The sequence below is a fragment of the Australozyma saopauloensis genome, chromosome 1, assembly GCF_035610405.1.
Source record: "Australozyma saopauloensis chromosome 1, complete sequence".
In the NCBI taxonomy this organism is placed as follows: Eukaryota; Fungi; Ascomycota; class Pichiomycetes; order Serinales; family Metschnikowiaceae; genus Australozyma; species Australozyma saopauloensis.
The window spans coordinates 206,936-222,193 of record NC_086131.1 but is presented as its reverse complement, the minus strand read 5'-3'; the positions used below and the strand labels follow the sequence as shown (position 1 = coordinate 222,193).

The following is a 15,258-nucleotide window of genomic DNA, read 5'->3' as shown; positions in this document are numbered from 1 at the left end:
ATTGAACGGAGGCGAAAGCCGATTATCGACAGAAGTGACCGACTGAAAATTGGAAATTGAGATCTGGTGGTGGTGGGGTGGGTCACGTGACTCTTGTACACGTGATGTAGACGTGGCCGTAAGCTCAGGTGCACAGTGTCTGGTTTGGTCTGAACTTAGTGTGGTTGCAAAAAAAGTATATTGTGCAGGATTCTCGCGATTCGTGGATTTGCAGCCATCATTGTCTACAGGATGGCTTGTTTAATGAGGTACTTGGTAAAAATAGAATCGATTAAAATGGAAAAATGGAGATTAGAGTATTGAGCGCTGCCCCGACTAGAGTGATTCGTAGAGAACGCTTCTCAACCGGTAGTCCTCGTTGACCTCCTCGATGTACTCCCAGTTTCCGATGACTTCGTTGTCACGAACAACTCCCGGGAGGGTCTTGCCTGTAGCATATCTTCTCCATATCTTCTTTGCCTCTTCGTCGGTGCCGAGGTCACGGTATTCAAACTTGATTCCATTGGCTTGCAAGATGGTAGTGAGGCGATTGGTTCTGTTTACAATCTGCATACCGCCGGCAAGAGAGGTGTAGAGGTAGATGGGCAAGCTCTCCAAATGTTTTCTTAATTCTTCTGGAGAAACATCAAAAAATTCTTCTTCCTCTTCTTCCACTACCACATTCTCCCCCTCGTCTTTTGGCTCTTTTACGTTCTCATCTACTACCTCTTTGGCCGAGGAAACACCAGGAGTGTCTGAAGCCGGTTCCGCACTGATAGGTTCAGTAGCAGTATTTGATTTTGCTTCGACAGGAGCGCCAGGACCATCATCAATAGACTTGTTGCTTGTCTCAGGAGAGTCCTCTTCCTTAGAACCACTGAGTGTTTCAATGAGCTCTTCGGCCTTCTCTTTCACAGCATCCAATAATGAAGTCTCTTTTGCATTCTCTGGCTTTTCATCAGATTTAGGTTCAGATGAGATTTCGGATTCGCTTTGCTTTGGAATGTCTTCAGTCTTCGAGCTAGAAACTGCTGTCTCATCTCCAAGTTCCTTTGATAAAACTTCTGTCTTCAGTGATTCATCCAATTTTACGTCTCCAATCTCCTGTTCTTTTGTCTGAAGAACTGTGCCTACGACTGCTGGGTTTTTGACTTTAGGCTCTTCCGAAACAGCTTGTGTTTCCAGAAGATCCTCTTTCTCCTTTACAATCTGGTCGGCTGCATTATCTGAACTTTTCAAAGGTTCTGCAGGGATGATTTCTTCTTCATCTGCTTCAATTGTCGAAGAGCTCGGGTGTTCAGCTTTCAGGACAAGGACTGTATCAGCTGGAACAGATTTTTCCGCATGCTTGGCATCACTTTCGTCATCTGCACTTTCTTCCTTGGTTGTGAGTGGCTGAGCTTGATCAACTAGCTCCACGACTTCCGATATTGGCAACTTCAGCCCGACCTCTTCTACATCAGCCTTCTTCTCGGAAACCTCAATTCCACTATCTGAGGTTGGCTCCAGGGCTTTGCTTCCCTTTGTTTCCTTTACTTCTTCTCCTTTCTCCTCCTCCTCCTCCTCCTTGTTCTCTAAAGACACCTCTCCTACTGCATCCACAGTCGATGTCTTCTTATCTTCAACAGACACACCATCTAATGGCACTGGTACTGTCTTTGACTGCTCCTTAGTCTCAGTTACTTTTTTTATAGCAGATACATCATTGACTAAGTTTTTTTGACTCTTGTTGTTGGTCTGAGTAGACGTTGTTGGTGTTAAAACCTTCTTCATCATGTCATCCAAACCAGCAACTTGTCCGTAGGGGTCGTCTGAGACGTAAGCACCCTCGTTGACTAATTCAGCTGGATTTGCGTCATTTTTCTCGTTCTTCTCGTTGTTCAAGTGAGTGACGTGATCTCTGGCAGAACCAGGCTGTCTGGAACGGGATCTTGAGATCGAACGCAAGTAGTTGGTAGAAGATTCAGAGCGAACGGAGTACAAGTTCTTGTCGTTAAAATTCTCGCTACCACCATCAGCATTGAAGTTCGTGTAGTCGCCTGAGGTGACCAAGGATGGATCTCTGGTAACACTAGTAGCCTTGAACTCTCTCATTTCTTTCTCGGCTGCGGCGACGGATTCACCCAAAGTAGGTCTCGAGTGTCTGCTCTCTCTGGCGTCGTCCTCTTGCACCTCATCGACATCCAAGTCAGCAGGAAGCTCGTACTTGGAAGGCAAATCATCGTGGGTGTTCTTGTAAGAGTCGCCTCTTGCCAAATGGCTTCTTGGGTTAAATCTGTCAGTAGATCTAGATCTGGAGCGGTCAACTCTCGACACTGGGAAGCGCGATCTCGAAGGCGAGCGTTCGTCTCTCTGGAAGAATGGCGTGTGCAAGGAGTCGGTCTGGGCCACCTTGGCGTTATCGCCGAAGTCCAAGCGGTTAACAGCGAACGCCTGGTTACCCTTAGCAGTGGATGGTCTAACCACATGAGGCACTCTGTCGGCAAGGCCGAACGCGTCATTGCTCTTCGACTTCAATTCAGAATCGTTGGAGGAGGGCAACTTGGACAAATCGTACGACTTGACAGAGTCCAACAACTGCGAGTGGTCAGAGATCTGGTGGTCGAGCTGGTACTCAGACAAGTTGGGGGTACTGAAGTTTTCAGCCCCATAGATAGAAGAACCAGCTTGCACCTCGTTGCCGGAGCTGACGCTCTCGGTGACAGATACAGAGTTGTCAATGGCTGTCAGTGCTGGCTCCTTGGCAACAGAAGCATCTGGGGCACCCTGGTCTGCCGAGGCAACCTCGCTCAATTTCAGAGCGGCGGTCTTGCTCTTGTCAGACTTCTCGGAAGAGTTTTTGCCCAAGTACTTGGCGTCGGAACGCACAGATCCCTTATCGTCCAAGAACCGGTCGAAGTCCTCTTCGGAGCCCATGAGGGCGCCCTCGCTGATCAAATCGTCCAAGGAGGCACCAATTGAAGAGTTCAAAAGAGACTTTTTTCTCTGGGCGGGCTTAAGGTTTCCAGTGTACTTTTCTGGGTGGATGTAGTTGTTGTGGGGAGAATCGTCGGCGGATTTCACGGAACTGCCCACCAAAGATGGATAGGGCAGCTTCTCGGCCCTGTCCAACTGTTCCTCGATGTCCATGTTCGGCAATTGGGGATAGAGAACTGGGTTTGGGGAAAGTGGGAGTGGTTATATGGGGAATTCGTTGGGGGTTGAAAAATACAGGATGTCACAGAAAGGAGGGGGGCCAGAAACAGGAAAAGGCTGGACCACCGGAATCGAAGAAGGCCCAATGCGTGTTAAATGCGTGGATAATTTTTCCGGTGTGGGTATTGGTTAAAATTTGTAGGTGCTGATTGGTCACTTCAATGGCTCGCTTTGTTTCGGAAATCTACCTACGATTCCAAGTGCCAGGTTGGGTGAGGACTCTGATCCGTTATCTACACCAAAACTCCGCAATTGCTGTGCGGGCCGAGACTTGACAGGGTGGAAGGATCCAGGGAGGAGAATTGCTGCGGGAAATAATATTTTGCTTGAGTGGTTTTATTGATTTATTTTTTGAATCGGAATTTTACGTTCTTTGTTGGGCTGTGCTGAGGCATTTTGTACACCTACCTACTGATAAGAATGACATTAGGCTCTCTGTGATAGGCGCATAGGTAGCCAGGCGCAGGGCCTACGGAACACATGGTTTGTTTGGACATAGACTTCGATGGTAGCCAATCAATTGAGGGAAATGATTTACAAAACGGATCGAATTTTAGATCTATTGCTGATGATCATTTCTTTAGCTCGTGAAATCCGAGCATGTAAAGGGACTACTGATAGGAGACTACGTAAGCTAGAGGTCATATACGAGAAAAATGCGTGAATTGAAAAAGTAGTAGCAAAGGGTAGAAGTTGTTTTAGGTTTACACTCTGTAGCACCTCTCTGCAAAGTCTTTCGTCGCCTTGTTATAGCCCTGAGTAAACTGCCAGACATCCTGATCTCCTCTCTCACGGATATGCTGCTGCTTTCTGGCAAAATTAAGAGCGATTCTGCGACCAAGCATGGCACCGCGTTCGGCAAAACCAAAACAGTCGGACCATCCGGCTTCGTAGCCTAGCTTGTATCTCTCGAAATCAAAATTATGGCCTTCATTCGTCCAATAGTCGACATGCGCATTGAAAGCGTTGTCGCGAAGTTCTTCGAAGAGGCCACCTTGGGGCATAGAGATTGATGGTGTCCCGATGTATCCATCAAATACCACTCTGGCATCCCATTCACCCCATGGGTAAGGAAACTTATAGCTCCAAAAATAGATCGCAGCGGGCGTTCTTTTCAAGGCGAGTTCAACTTGCTTTCGGCCGAACCTGGCTGCCAAGTCTTTTCTACCTGGATCGTTTGTGTCCTTATCGCTGACGTTGGAATTCCGCCAAGTTTCTTCACTGAGAACGCAAGAATACTCACCGAGCATGAGATCAACCACTTCCTGTTCATCTTGAGGACCTTGCATAAGACCGTTCACAAAGTCTCCTTCAAGATCATCAGTGATTTGCTGGGCCGACTTCTTCTGATCTCCTTCGCTAAACATTCGGTAGCAATGCGCATCTAAGACGAAGCCAAAGTTCTGGCCATCTCCCTGAATGTTTTTGATCCAACTAGTGAAATTTGGGGTCCACCATCCATCTGAAATGACAACTGGGATTGAGTCGTCTTCTTCCCTAATTGCCCTCATAGCGCTCTCGTAGTATCTGAACAGACTGTCTTTAGGTTTGACGTCAAAAGCCTCGTTCACCACTTGAATTCCACTGACATTGCTGTAACCTTTCAAGTCACGGGCAATGAAGCGAACTGCCTCGACCATTGAGCCCTGCTTTCCTTCGTCGGACCAGAAATCAGCAGTGTGTTCTTCTCCACTATGACTGTCTTTATTTGCGCCTCCGGGTAAAGCATGCACGTCCACTAGAACAGAGATATTAAATCTTGCTGCTGCCTCGATAAAGTGAGACTTGAAGATCTGCCATGAGTTCCTGTAAATGTCGGCATAGTCAGCAAACTTGGTGCCTCCGGTGAAATTGCCTCCATCAATGTTCCAGTATCCAATTGGCACTCTGACACTGTTCATTCCCTTCGACTGGATCCATTTCCAGTCGTCATCATTCATAAATGATTGCCAGTGGTTCTCCAAGAAGTCACGAGCACCATCACGGTCCCGTGCTACTTCTTCTTTAAGAGCCTGGAGCTCAGTCTTGGGTCCGTTATGTTCATCCCCGATCATTGAGTCTTTGAACATCCATTTTTCACGGACAAAACATCCGCCTAGGTTGACTCCGAAGTTTGTTCTGTAACGAACGAACTCCTTATCGGATATGTTCTCTGAGATATTGATAGGATCCTGCATTATTGAAATTGTAGTAGAGTTATTTGCTGATGTGCTTTTTAGCTGCTACTGGGAAAGAAAAAGAGAGTTCGGGGGAAATGGAAGTTCTTTAAATAATGGCTGCAACAGTCGATTCTGCAGGATAGATCTGGGGAGCAATCCGATCCTGGACTTGCATCTGCACAATGCATGATAGAAATACGAACTCTGTTTCCTGGCTGCCCGTATCCTGCAATCGGCCATTGCATATTTTCCTGTGGGTTTGGGAGGGGCTATTTTTTACCGATTGGAAAAATTATAGCTGTTTGAACTTATTTTGTTCCGATTTTTCTAGAACCATAGTATTCTCATTAGTGAGCATAAGCCAATCACCACATAATCTCTACACGTGCTGAACGAAAACGAAATTCACAGTGTCCATAATACAGGAGATCAAATTCGACAAGAACAATGTGTCCATTGAATGATTAGATTAGCCGGATATGGTCGGTATTGTGCATTGAGGGGGTAACTAAAGAAGGGGTTATGAGGGACCAGGTTGGGTGCAAAATGTTTCATAATGAAAGACACGAATGAGATTCTGTTGTTTAATTAAGATCAGAACAAAGCAAAAGTTGGAGCAGTCAATGGCATATGTATTGAATGAACATAAACAAATTTTGAAAAGTTGAAAAATAAAAATTAAATAATAAAAAAAATACAGTCAGTATATGTGTATATCCTGCGGTTTTGGCGGGCAATACATACCCCCTGGTCGCAAATTGCATCCCTAACAAACCTACATCATCAGGTATACATTGCACTCGTGCATGTCTCAAATACGCCTAGTTACGCAGCAGACCGAAGGCTCGATCAAATGCGGTCACTCTTCTCCTTCAAATTAATTATAGAAAGTGCATCGCCTTCCAGACCCCGTCAGATTATTCTGCTCATTATACATACACACATGAAACAGTGCGGGTCGCCGGTAGTAGGTGCGAAAAAGAAATGCGCACAAGCAAGAGTCAGCCCCATCTAGCAAGTAGTATCCAATAACCAGTAGAAACGCACGAAATTTCTGTTAAAAAAACAGCCCGAAATAAAATAGGCCCCCACATTCACCACAAATCTCGAAAAAAAATTCGTTTCTCCCGCCATTTTTGCCCCGTCGCCGCACCTCCGAAGACGGCATTCTTGACATTACTATTCCTTTGGGTATGCCCTGCACCGCACCCCGTCTGCCGCCATAGTCACATTTCTGTGTAAGCTGAGTACCACCATCTTTCCCCTAGACACCACACGCCACCACCCTACACCCATATTCCCCGCCACTGCCGCCTTCTAACTAAAAGACGTCTTTATCATGAGTTCAAAATCTGCAGCCGTTATTCTTCAGCGGCAATTCAAGGAGCTTACACACCCTAAGAAGGGCATCCCCACCTTCCAAATCGAACTTGAAGATGACAACATCTTCTTGTGGAACATCGGGTTCATGATTCTCAACAAGGACTCCATGTACAACGGCGGATACTTCAAGGGCCAGATGAGGTTCCCGGTCGATTTCCCGTTCTCCCCTCCCACGTTCCGTTTCACCCCTAGCATCTTCCACCCAAATGTCTATAGAGATGGCCGGTTGTGCATCTCCATTTTGCACCAGGGCGGCGACCCGACCTCCGATGAGCTCGATAGTGAGACCTGGACGCCCGCACAGACCGTGGAGTCTGTGCTCATCTCGATTGTTTCGCTTTTGGAGGATCCAAACGTGAACTCTCCCGCCAACATGGATGCCTCGCTCGAGTTGAGGAAAAACCCCGAGATGTACAAGGAGCGTGTGTTGCAAGAGGTCCAGAGATCGAAGAAAAACATCCCCCCGGGATTTGTCATTCCAAACAGCGAGCACGCGTTTGGTGTTTCAGGTGCCAACATGGAGGACGCCGAGCCCGTGGATGAGGACTTCTGGTACGACTCCGAGGAAGAGAGCTTCGACGAGGAGAGCTTGATGGACGACATCAACGACGAGGAGGACGTGGAGGACGAAGAGGATACCGACGTCGACATGGTCAAGTAAGCTCCCGGCGCCACCACGATGCATACCTGTCATATCTTTTCTTGTTTCTTCTTTTTATTTCCTCGGTGATTTTGCATGCACTGATGGCACCGCAGGGTTCAGTTCTTACAGCACTCTCGCTCTCTTTCCTTTTTGGAGTAATACATGGCTTCCCCCTTAGAGTAGGGGCACAGCACGTCCAGGCGAAAATTCAGATGGGGTCCCGTTCAGTTTGTTTAGCATAGTATTAATAGTATGACTATTTATATTCGGTACAAGTTGGTATGTCCAACACTATAAACTTAGAAGCGTACGTTCACTAAGAGACATATCCTTTGAGGCCTTCACTCAAAATCTCAGCAAGAGCATCAAGGCTGACCTTTGCCCTTGCGTCGCTGTAAGATTTTCCATAGAAGAGCACCACGTATAGCTCACTCTGACCATCCTTAGCTTCTGTAACAAACCTCTTGACTATAGCCCGTAAAGTCTCATCGAGGCTCAATACCGTCCAGTCATCCAAGCTGCTATCTCCGCATTTCTCTTGTTGCTTGTACGAATTGATGGCTAGAAGCGAATATACTCTAAGTGTGTCTGGCGACACAGAATAGTCTGGGGCAGGTAATTCGGTCGAAGTGACGGTAATTAGCGGCAATCCCTTGCTAGAAAGGAGCGACGCCGAGTATGCACCGGAGGGCAGTTGAGTGCCTGCCTCATTGACCACCTGCGACAAGATCTTGGCGATTTCTCGCTGTTGTAGCATGATAAGTGTGGAGTAGGTAGTCTGGTCGGTTGTGAAGATCGGTCACTGTCTATGTGAGTGATTTTGAAGCAGAGCCGATAAATTTAGGCCTATTTTCCAAATTGTAATTTTGTTGCAAACATGCTTTCAAAGAACCGGCATCGAGTGTGTTTTACACTTGTAGGGTTCTTCGGTGAACGGATACATAGTGGTCTATATGTTGAGAACCCCGATAAGGAATTTAGCATTCATTAAAATTCACGCAAATTGTTGATTTATACGTTCCACTTCTTTGCGAATAGACTTTGTAGAAGTCTTATCGTGACTTCTGTTACCTTGAACATGACCACATTCTGTAAGAGCATACCTGTAAACAACAATATTTTTTGTGGAAAAGTCGCATCAATTGAGCAAACCTTTCTTCTCTGAGTGAAATGTGAGAAATTTTGACCAATCTTCAACTTTTTTCAATAACTGAATCTCGTCTCAGCACCGATTTGCAGCCAATCACACCCAACTACAATCAACAAAGCACCACCCAAAACAGTTGCAATACAAAACAAGACAATTTCAAAAATCATTCATATTCCCGCTATAAATTTAAAATTTAAAGTTTTCCCATTCTTTTTTTTTATCTCCGATGTCTTCGAGGTTTCTTCATGGCTGACCACGCGCCCTAGTACCTACCGCGAATACTAACTACACGCTCCACCTACAAACCTCTACTAGCTACATCTTCCCCATACTACCACATCTCTGCACCACACCATATTCTCCTCCTTACTATAAATATCGCCTGAATCCCCCTAACCCCCTCATGTTGTAAAATGGAAGTAAATGCTAGAAAAAGAACCCTTCCTCTAGGTAACACCTCGAGAAGAGTCCCGCTTGCAGAAACAAACAGCAATGTCCCCGTGCCCTTGCTAAAAAAAGCCCGTACTGGCGGAGCACAGGGATACGACTCGGCGAAAATCTCTGCGAAAGAAATTGCGGAGAATACCCCCTCACATGCGGAAAATAACGCCTCCAATGTGCTTACGGAAAAGTCAACAAATGTAGCTACCGCGACAGCAAAGTCCGCGAGACTTGTAGGCGATGAGCTCAAGGAATGGCAGGCATCATGGCGCAAGATCATGCGAGAATCGGTTGTATATTTCGACACCCAGGGCAGCGATTCGCTGTCTCAGCATCAGAATGAACAAAAGCGGGCTCAAAGAGCCTTGCGCCTGGTGGGCTGCGAGATCTCGCCCTTCTATGACCACGACGTGAGCATTATTGTAAGCAGACGTCCGTTCGTTGCCTCAGGGCACTACGCGGCCAATGACATCTTCAATGACGCTGCTAGTCTCAAGATCAAAGTGTGGGATTACGACAAGGTCTTCAGATTCCTCAAAAACTTGGGTGTGACCGAATCTACTGTTACCGAGGCCAATGGCAATTTGTCCAATCTTTTGCGTGAAGAGAAGATTTTCGGTTCGAAGGACAAGGATCCAAACGCGCGTAGGGACGATCTTCATTATTTGGAAAAGAACTACTTATACGTATACGACCTCTCTCAAGCAGTTCGCCCTATTGCTGTTCGCGAATGGCTGTCTGATAGCTATCCATTATTCCATTACACGTTGGATGGCAAATGTCCATTCATCGCAGAGCAATCAGAGAACTCTGAGCGCAAGAAACAGCGTCGTTTGCAGAAGTTCGAAGCCACGAAAGAATACCGGGAGCTCCTCCGGAAGGTCTCCTACGATATTATTGCTGCTGCTCGCGGGGAACAATGCTCTTCGGGAGTTTCTTTCACTGGGCCCACTGTCAGCTCTGACAATGTCGAGGCAGAGGAAGGAAGCACCTCAACCATCAATGGCAACGAAACCATCGACCAGGAATTACAAAACACATCGACAGACGTGCAAGAGCCACCTGTCGAAGATTTGCAGTTCCGTCCTCCTCTTGGTTTAACTCGCAACTCATCTGTTATTCAGCCATTCAACAACCCTACTAGCATAAGCCACAATGTGTCCACGTCGAAATTTTATGATGTCATGGCCTCTGGATACAATGGAGCCTCCAATTCAGTCCAATTTTCCATGGATTCAGCCTTGAATAGTGCTGCAGTGCAGCAGGCTCAGCAAGGAAATGGGCTTGGTCCGGAAGTATCTCTGGTCCGCTCGAAAAATCTCAACAACCTCAAAAGACGAATCTTTGTCAAGCGCCAACTCCAGCAACGGGATTTGCAGGGAAAGGAGGCGGAGCTTAAACCAGGTTATTGTGAAAACTGCCGTGTCAAGTACGAGCATTTCGACGAGCACATTCTCTCCAACCGCCATCGCAACTTTGCATGTAGCGATAGCAACTTCCGGGATATCGATGAGCTCATCGAAACGCTCAACGAGTGCAAATCCATGGGATTTGTGGCCTCGAACGGCGACTATAGCTTTTCGTAGTTCTTTGCATTTGCAGACGCAACAGCCAAGCGGCCAAAAAGAGTACCGCGGCAGAAATTATTGCATGAAACATAAAGAAACAAATCTGCGCCTCATTAAATAATCTTTTTGGCGGCTATGCGTTGGTCGTTGCGCTCTCTCCTAGTATTCGTAATATATTGCATCTTGACTTCCATATGTATACCCTTTCGCACCTACACACTTTACTCGTCTAGTACCCACTAATACCCTTGTACATATGTATTCTCGAGCCGCCCTCCTTCTCAAAAAGGCCGGCACCGAGCACTGGGCTTCTCGCCCATACTCCTCTTTTAAAGACTTGCCCAAAGTAGGTCCTGTTGGTGGCAACAAGCCCCGTCCGAACAGGTTTGCAGAAATGTACGACAAGAAATCCAGAACCAACAATGGACAAGGACGTTCCCCTGAACAAAACACACAGCACAACAACAGAAACTTCAGACAAAATGGGCAATCCCTGCCATATCAGGGTTCTACGCCTCGCTCTAGACAAGATGCGACCGCATCGCAGCACCAAGAATATTCTCGCCTCAAACAGAGATTCAATGAAGAGAAGCAGAGGCAAAAGGAGTATCTGCAGCCGTCTTCGAAGCCCCAGGCTGTTAAGAAGCGCAGAAGAGTGCGCGAGCCGGTCAAGATCACCATCCCACCGTTTGTCACTGTGTCTACATTGTCATCTATTCTAAACGTTCCACTCTCTAGATTTCTTAAAAGACTCGAAAAGATGGGTTATGAGGAAATGACCCACCACTACATCTTAGATAAAGAAAACGCATCGTTGATCGCGGACGAGTTTGGGTTTGAAGCGACAGTGAGCGAGGAGCAGGACAATGATCTCCTTCCAGCGCCTGTAGATGAGAGCAAGTTGAAGCCCAGACCGCCGGTGGTTACAATTATGGGTCATGTTGACCATGGCAAAACTACAATTTTGGACTACTTGCGTAAATCGGCGGTGGTAGACAGCGAGTTTGGAGGCATCACGCAGCACATCGGTGCGTTCTCCGTGATGACGCCTGTCTCCAAGAAGAAAATCACATTCTTGGATACTCCCGGCCATTCGGCTTTCTTGAGTATGAGGGAGCGTGGTGCCATCGTGACAGATATCGTCATTTTGGTAGTGGCAGCAGACGACTCTGTGATGCCCCAAACAATTGAGGCCATTAAGCATGCCCAGAAGTCAAATGTTCCTATAATTGTGGCTATCAACAAGTGTGATAAGCCATCAAAAAACATTGAGAAGGTTCTCAACGATCTTTCTCGCTATGGAGTGGATATCGAGGATTATGGTGGTGAGACACAAACTGTTCAAGTGAGTGGTAAGACCGGACTCAACATGGACAAATTGGAAGAAGCCGTTATCACGCTTAGTGAATTGAGCGACTTTCAAGCTGAACCTACTGGTGTGCCAGCTGAGGGATGGGTTATCGAATCCCAAGTTGTCACTGGATTGGGTAACATTGCCACCGTTTTGGTCAAGAGAGGAACAATGAAAGTCGGCTCATACCTTGTTGCCGGCACCACATACTGTAAAATTAGAGGTATGAAAGACGAGTTTGGAAAGACTGTGAAAGTAGCAGGACCTTCGACTCCAGTCAGAGTTTGGGGCTGGAAAGATCTTCCCCTGGCTGGTGATCGAATCATTCAAGCAGACCTGGAGCCTGTCTGTAAAAAGGTCGTTCAAGCGCGGGAGGATAGAGAAAAACAACAGCAGACCATTAAAGACATCGACTCTATCAACAAGAAGAGAAAGCAAGAGGTTGAGGAGATGGAACTACAGGAGAAAATCAATGAGCGCAAATTGGCTGGATTGGATGCAACTGACCTAATCAAAGAAACTGAGGCAGCCACGCAGAAAGTTCATTTCATTGTCAAGAGTGACGTTTATGGTTCTGCTGAGGCCATCAAAGAGAGCATTGAAGGACTTGGAAATGACGAAGTTCAAGCACTGGTCATTTTCTTCGAGGCAGGCCCTCCCACCAAGTCCGATTTGGAAATGGCTAGCGCACTTGATGCGCAGATTTTGTGCTTCAACGTGAAGGTTCCTAAGGCCATCCAAGCTGAAGCAAGTCAGCTCAAAGTCAAGATCCTGGAACAGAACATCATCTATCGTTTGATCGAACATGTGACAGAGGATCTTACGTCTCGTCTCAAGCCTCACATCGACATCAAGATTTTGGCAGAGCTTGAGATTCGTGCCGTATACGATATCACTGCTAAAAACAAGGCAATCATCAAAATTGCTGGTTGTAAAGTCAACAATGGTACGTTGAAGAGGTCGTCGCAAGTCCGTGTGAAACGTAACGGCAAAATTGTATTCACCGGTGAATTGTCATCCCTTAAGCATGTCAAGGACGATGTGACTGAAGTGAAGAAGGGTTTGGAATGTGGACTCCAATTTGACAAATGGAGCAAGTTCGAAGCCGGTGATGCTATAGAGGCTTTCGAGGAAGTGGAAGTGCCTAGATTCTTGTAGATTCCCCTGTAAATAGAGACAAGAATAAGACAGCCTATTATCCTCGAATTTCAACTCAATAAGAATTTTTGATCATCGTACCTCGAAGACCGTGTGTATTTACGATGGATTTCTGTCTTTTAGATTCCAAGGGTCGACATAGAACATACAAGTCCAACAGCACCTTGTTTTTGTCGATTTATTTCAATATTTAATCTACTCGTAACAATCTTAAAAATCATTTGTTTCTCCCGATCAATCATTTTCCACAAGCATTTTCAAGGTGTTTCCTTATCTCTACCTAGTGAGAGCACCCCGCGATGCTCATCTCCAATCTACAACCAATGAGTGCCATCGACGAAGAGTTCTCAGACGACGAAAGTCTCTATGACAAGGCCTCGGAAGTGTTCCTTGGCTACACTGACGTCGCTTTTGACGAGGAAGACGAAGAGCCTACGCTAGAAGATACCTTTATTGGTGGACAGCCTATATGGCTTCACGAAGACTCGAGTCCAGCCGAAAAAGACTTAAAATGTGACAATTGCAATGAATTCATGGCCTTACTTCTACAGGCTTCCGCTCCGCGTGACGATAAGCCTTATGACAGGGTATTGTACATCTTTGCTTGTAAGAATACCCAGGTGTGCTCTCGTAAGAAGGGATCCATTAAGGCCATCAGAGGAGTCTGCAAAGATCCCGAGAGAATGGCCGAAATCAAAGCAGAACAAGATGCGGAAGTTCAGAAGCTTCTTGACGAAAAATTGAGAATCGAGAACAAGAAGAAGTTGCAGATTGAGATGACGAAGGACATATTCGATGCGACCAAGCCATCGACACTGACAAACCCATTTGGCGGCAATTCTTTTGGAGGTAATCCATTCGGTGGTAATCCTTTTGGGGGGCAAGAGACGAAGTCGAAGGTGGATGACAAGAAGGCTCCAGCTCAAGAAGCAAAGCAGTCTAAACAGGAACTGACATACGCAGCTGTCCTGGCCAAGGCCGCGCCCAAGAAGGAACCAGTTAAAAAATTGTCTGCAGGCTCCGTGCTACCACAATATCCTGGCTTTTTCTTGTTCACCGAGCAAGAGCAGTTGAAGAAGGTTACCCACGAGCCTGAACTCGAGAAGTACAAGGAGCTCATAGACAAGATGGATCCAAACGAGGACCAGAGGGAGAGATCCATGTCCAACTCATCTGCTACGTCGTCCTCGGGCTTGAACCCTGAAACAAGTAAAATCGCATCTATGTTGAGTGACGCATTTTTCGAGAATTTCTCGTCAATTGTTGGCCACAACCCATCGCAGGTATTGAGGTACGACTTGGGTGGAGAGCCTTTACTCTACAGCGGCAAGGATGATGTTGCCAAAACCTTCAAGAGCTCTGGTCTTCCATCGCCGGCGTACAATCCATCTTCAGAGCGTCAGTTTGAGCTCCAACTAATGCCAAAGGCAATCATGGACCTTGAACTGTATCTGTCGAAGCTGGTTAAAGATATTCTTGGAGGAATGGCTTGGGGAACCATCATTGTGGCTACCGATATCGATGACGGGGTGTCGCTGCTAGATGAAAATCATGTGGGATATGTTGTCGAATACTGTGGTGTTCAATGGGAAGAAAGTGTATAAGTGTCTGTATACTTAAGAAACGGTTCAACTAAATTTTGTGAAAGAGTAATTTGAGAAATTCTAACTAATATAAATGTGCAGCCATTATATCTCTTCATCAAACAGTATGCTATTTCTCTATTGACTTAAGTTGTGTAGCCTGTGGATTCAATGGCTGCAAAACTCAGCCGTCAACATGAAACGGTCACTACACAGGCAGGTTTGCAACTTAACTCGAACAAGAAGGCTCTGGCATAATTCCAAAGAAATTAAATTTCAATTTTAAGAAGTGTGATTCTACGGATCGGTTGTTTTTTCTTCCCTAGTTGCCTTATCTACCATCGCGTGCCTACTCCCACCAGATCAACCAACTCCTTGCAATCTTCGTTGATGCACTATTACATAAGGAGCAAAACGCACTGATCTCGGAATCCAGCTTGGCCACAGAAAATCTGCGTTTGTCATTACTTTGAGTGTATGCTTCGGTGTACTGCTTCGAAACTCCGAAACAAAATTGTCCCCTCTATCTGTCCTTTGGCTGGACTTTCCGTTGGTTTCAGCCTCCCATACTATCCGTAGGCACTGCACACAACCCTGGCCTACGGTACATAGATGTAAGATATGCGTCAAGTACATACACTCCATGGT

At 46.3% G+C, this 15,258-nt stretch overlaps 6 protein-coding genes across 6 annotated transcripts; 4 read left to right on the top strand and 2 right to left on the bottom strand.

Annotated features, from left to right (window-relative positions):
- Positions 1-315: 315 nt before the first annotated feature.
- On the bottom strand, positions 316-3,108 carry PUMCH_000109 (uncharacterized protein; the record flags this gene model as incomplete). Its single annotated transcript, XM_063019205.1, has 1 exon — positions 316-3,108. One exon carries the CDS (start codon positions 3,106-3,108, stop codon positions 316-318), a length of 2,793 nt encoding a protein of 930 aa, XP_062875275.1.
- A 770-nt stretch (positions 3,109-3,878) lies between these two features.
- Positions 3,879-5,351, bottom strand: PUMCH_000108 (uncharacterized protein; the record flags this gene model as incomplete). The annotated part of the gene is made up of 1 exon (XM_063019204.1): positions 3,879-5,351. One exon carries the CDS (start codon positions 5,349-5,351, stop codon positions 3,879-3,881), a length of 1,473 nt encoding a protein of 490 aa, XP_062875274.1.
- A 1,321-nt stretch (positions 5,352-6,672) lies between these two features.
- On the top strand, positions 6,673-7,377 carry PUMCH_000107 (uncharacterized protein; the record flags this gene model as incomplete). Its single annotated transcript, XM_063019203.1, has 1 exon — positions 6,673-7,377. One exon carries the CDS (start codon positions 6,673-6,675, stop codon positions 7,375-7,377), a length of 705 nt encoding a protein of 234 aa, XP_062875273.1.
- Positions 7,378-8,922: 1,545 nt separating this feature from the next.
- Positions 8,923-10,536, top strand: PUMCH_000106 (uncharacterized protein; the record flags this gene model as incomplete). Its single annotated transcript, XM_063019202.1, has 1 exon — positions 8,923-10,536. The coding sequence occupies one exon, from the start codon at positions 8,923-8,925 to the stop codon at positions 10,534-10,536; it is 1,614 nt and encodes a 537-aa protein (XP_062875272.1).
- Positions 10,537-10,774: 238 nt separating this feature from the next.
- PUMCH_000105 (uncharacterized protein) lies at positions 10,775-13,027 on the top strand (the record flags this gene model as incomplete). The annotated part of the gene is made up of 1 exon (XM_063019201.1): positions 10,775-13,027. One exon carries the CDS (start codon positions 10,775-10,777, stop codon positions 13,025-13,027), a length of 2,253 nt encoding a protein of 750 aa, XP_062875271.1.
- Positions 13,028-13,326: 299 nt separating this feature from the next.
- Positions 13,327-14,631, top strand: PUMCH_000104 (uncharacterized protein; the record flags this gene model as incomplete). Its single annotated transcript, XM_063019200.1, has 1 exon — positions 13,327-14,631. The coding sequence occupies one exon, from the start codon at positions 13,327-13,329 to the stop codon at positions 14,629-14,631; it is 1,305 nt and encodes a 434-aa protein (XP_062875270.1).
- Between the last annotated feature and the right edge of the window lie 627 nt (positions 14,632-15,258).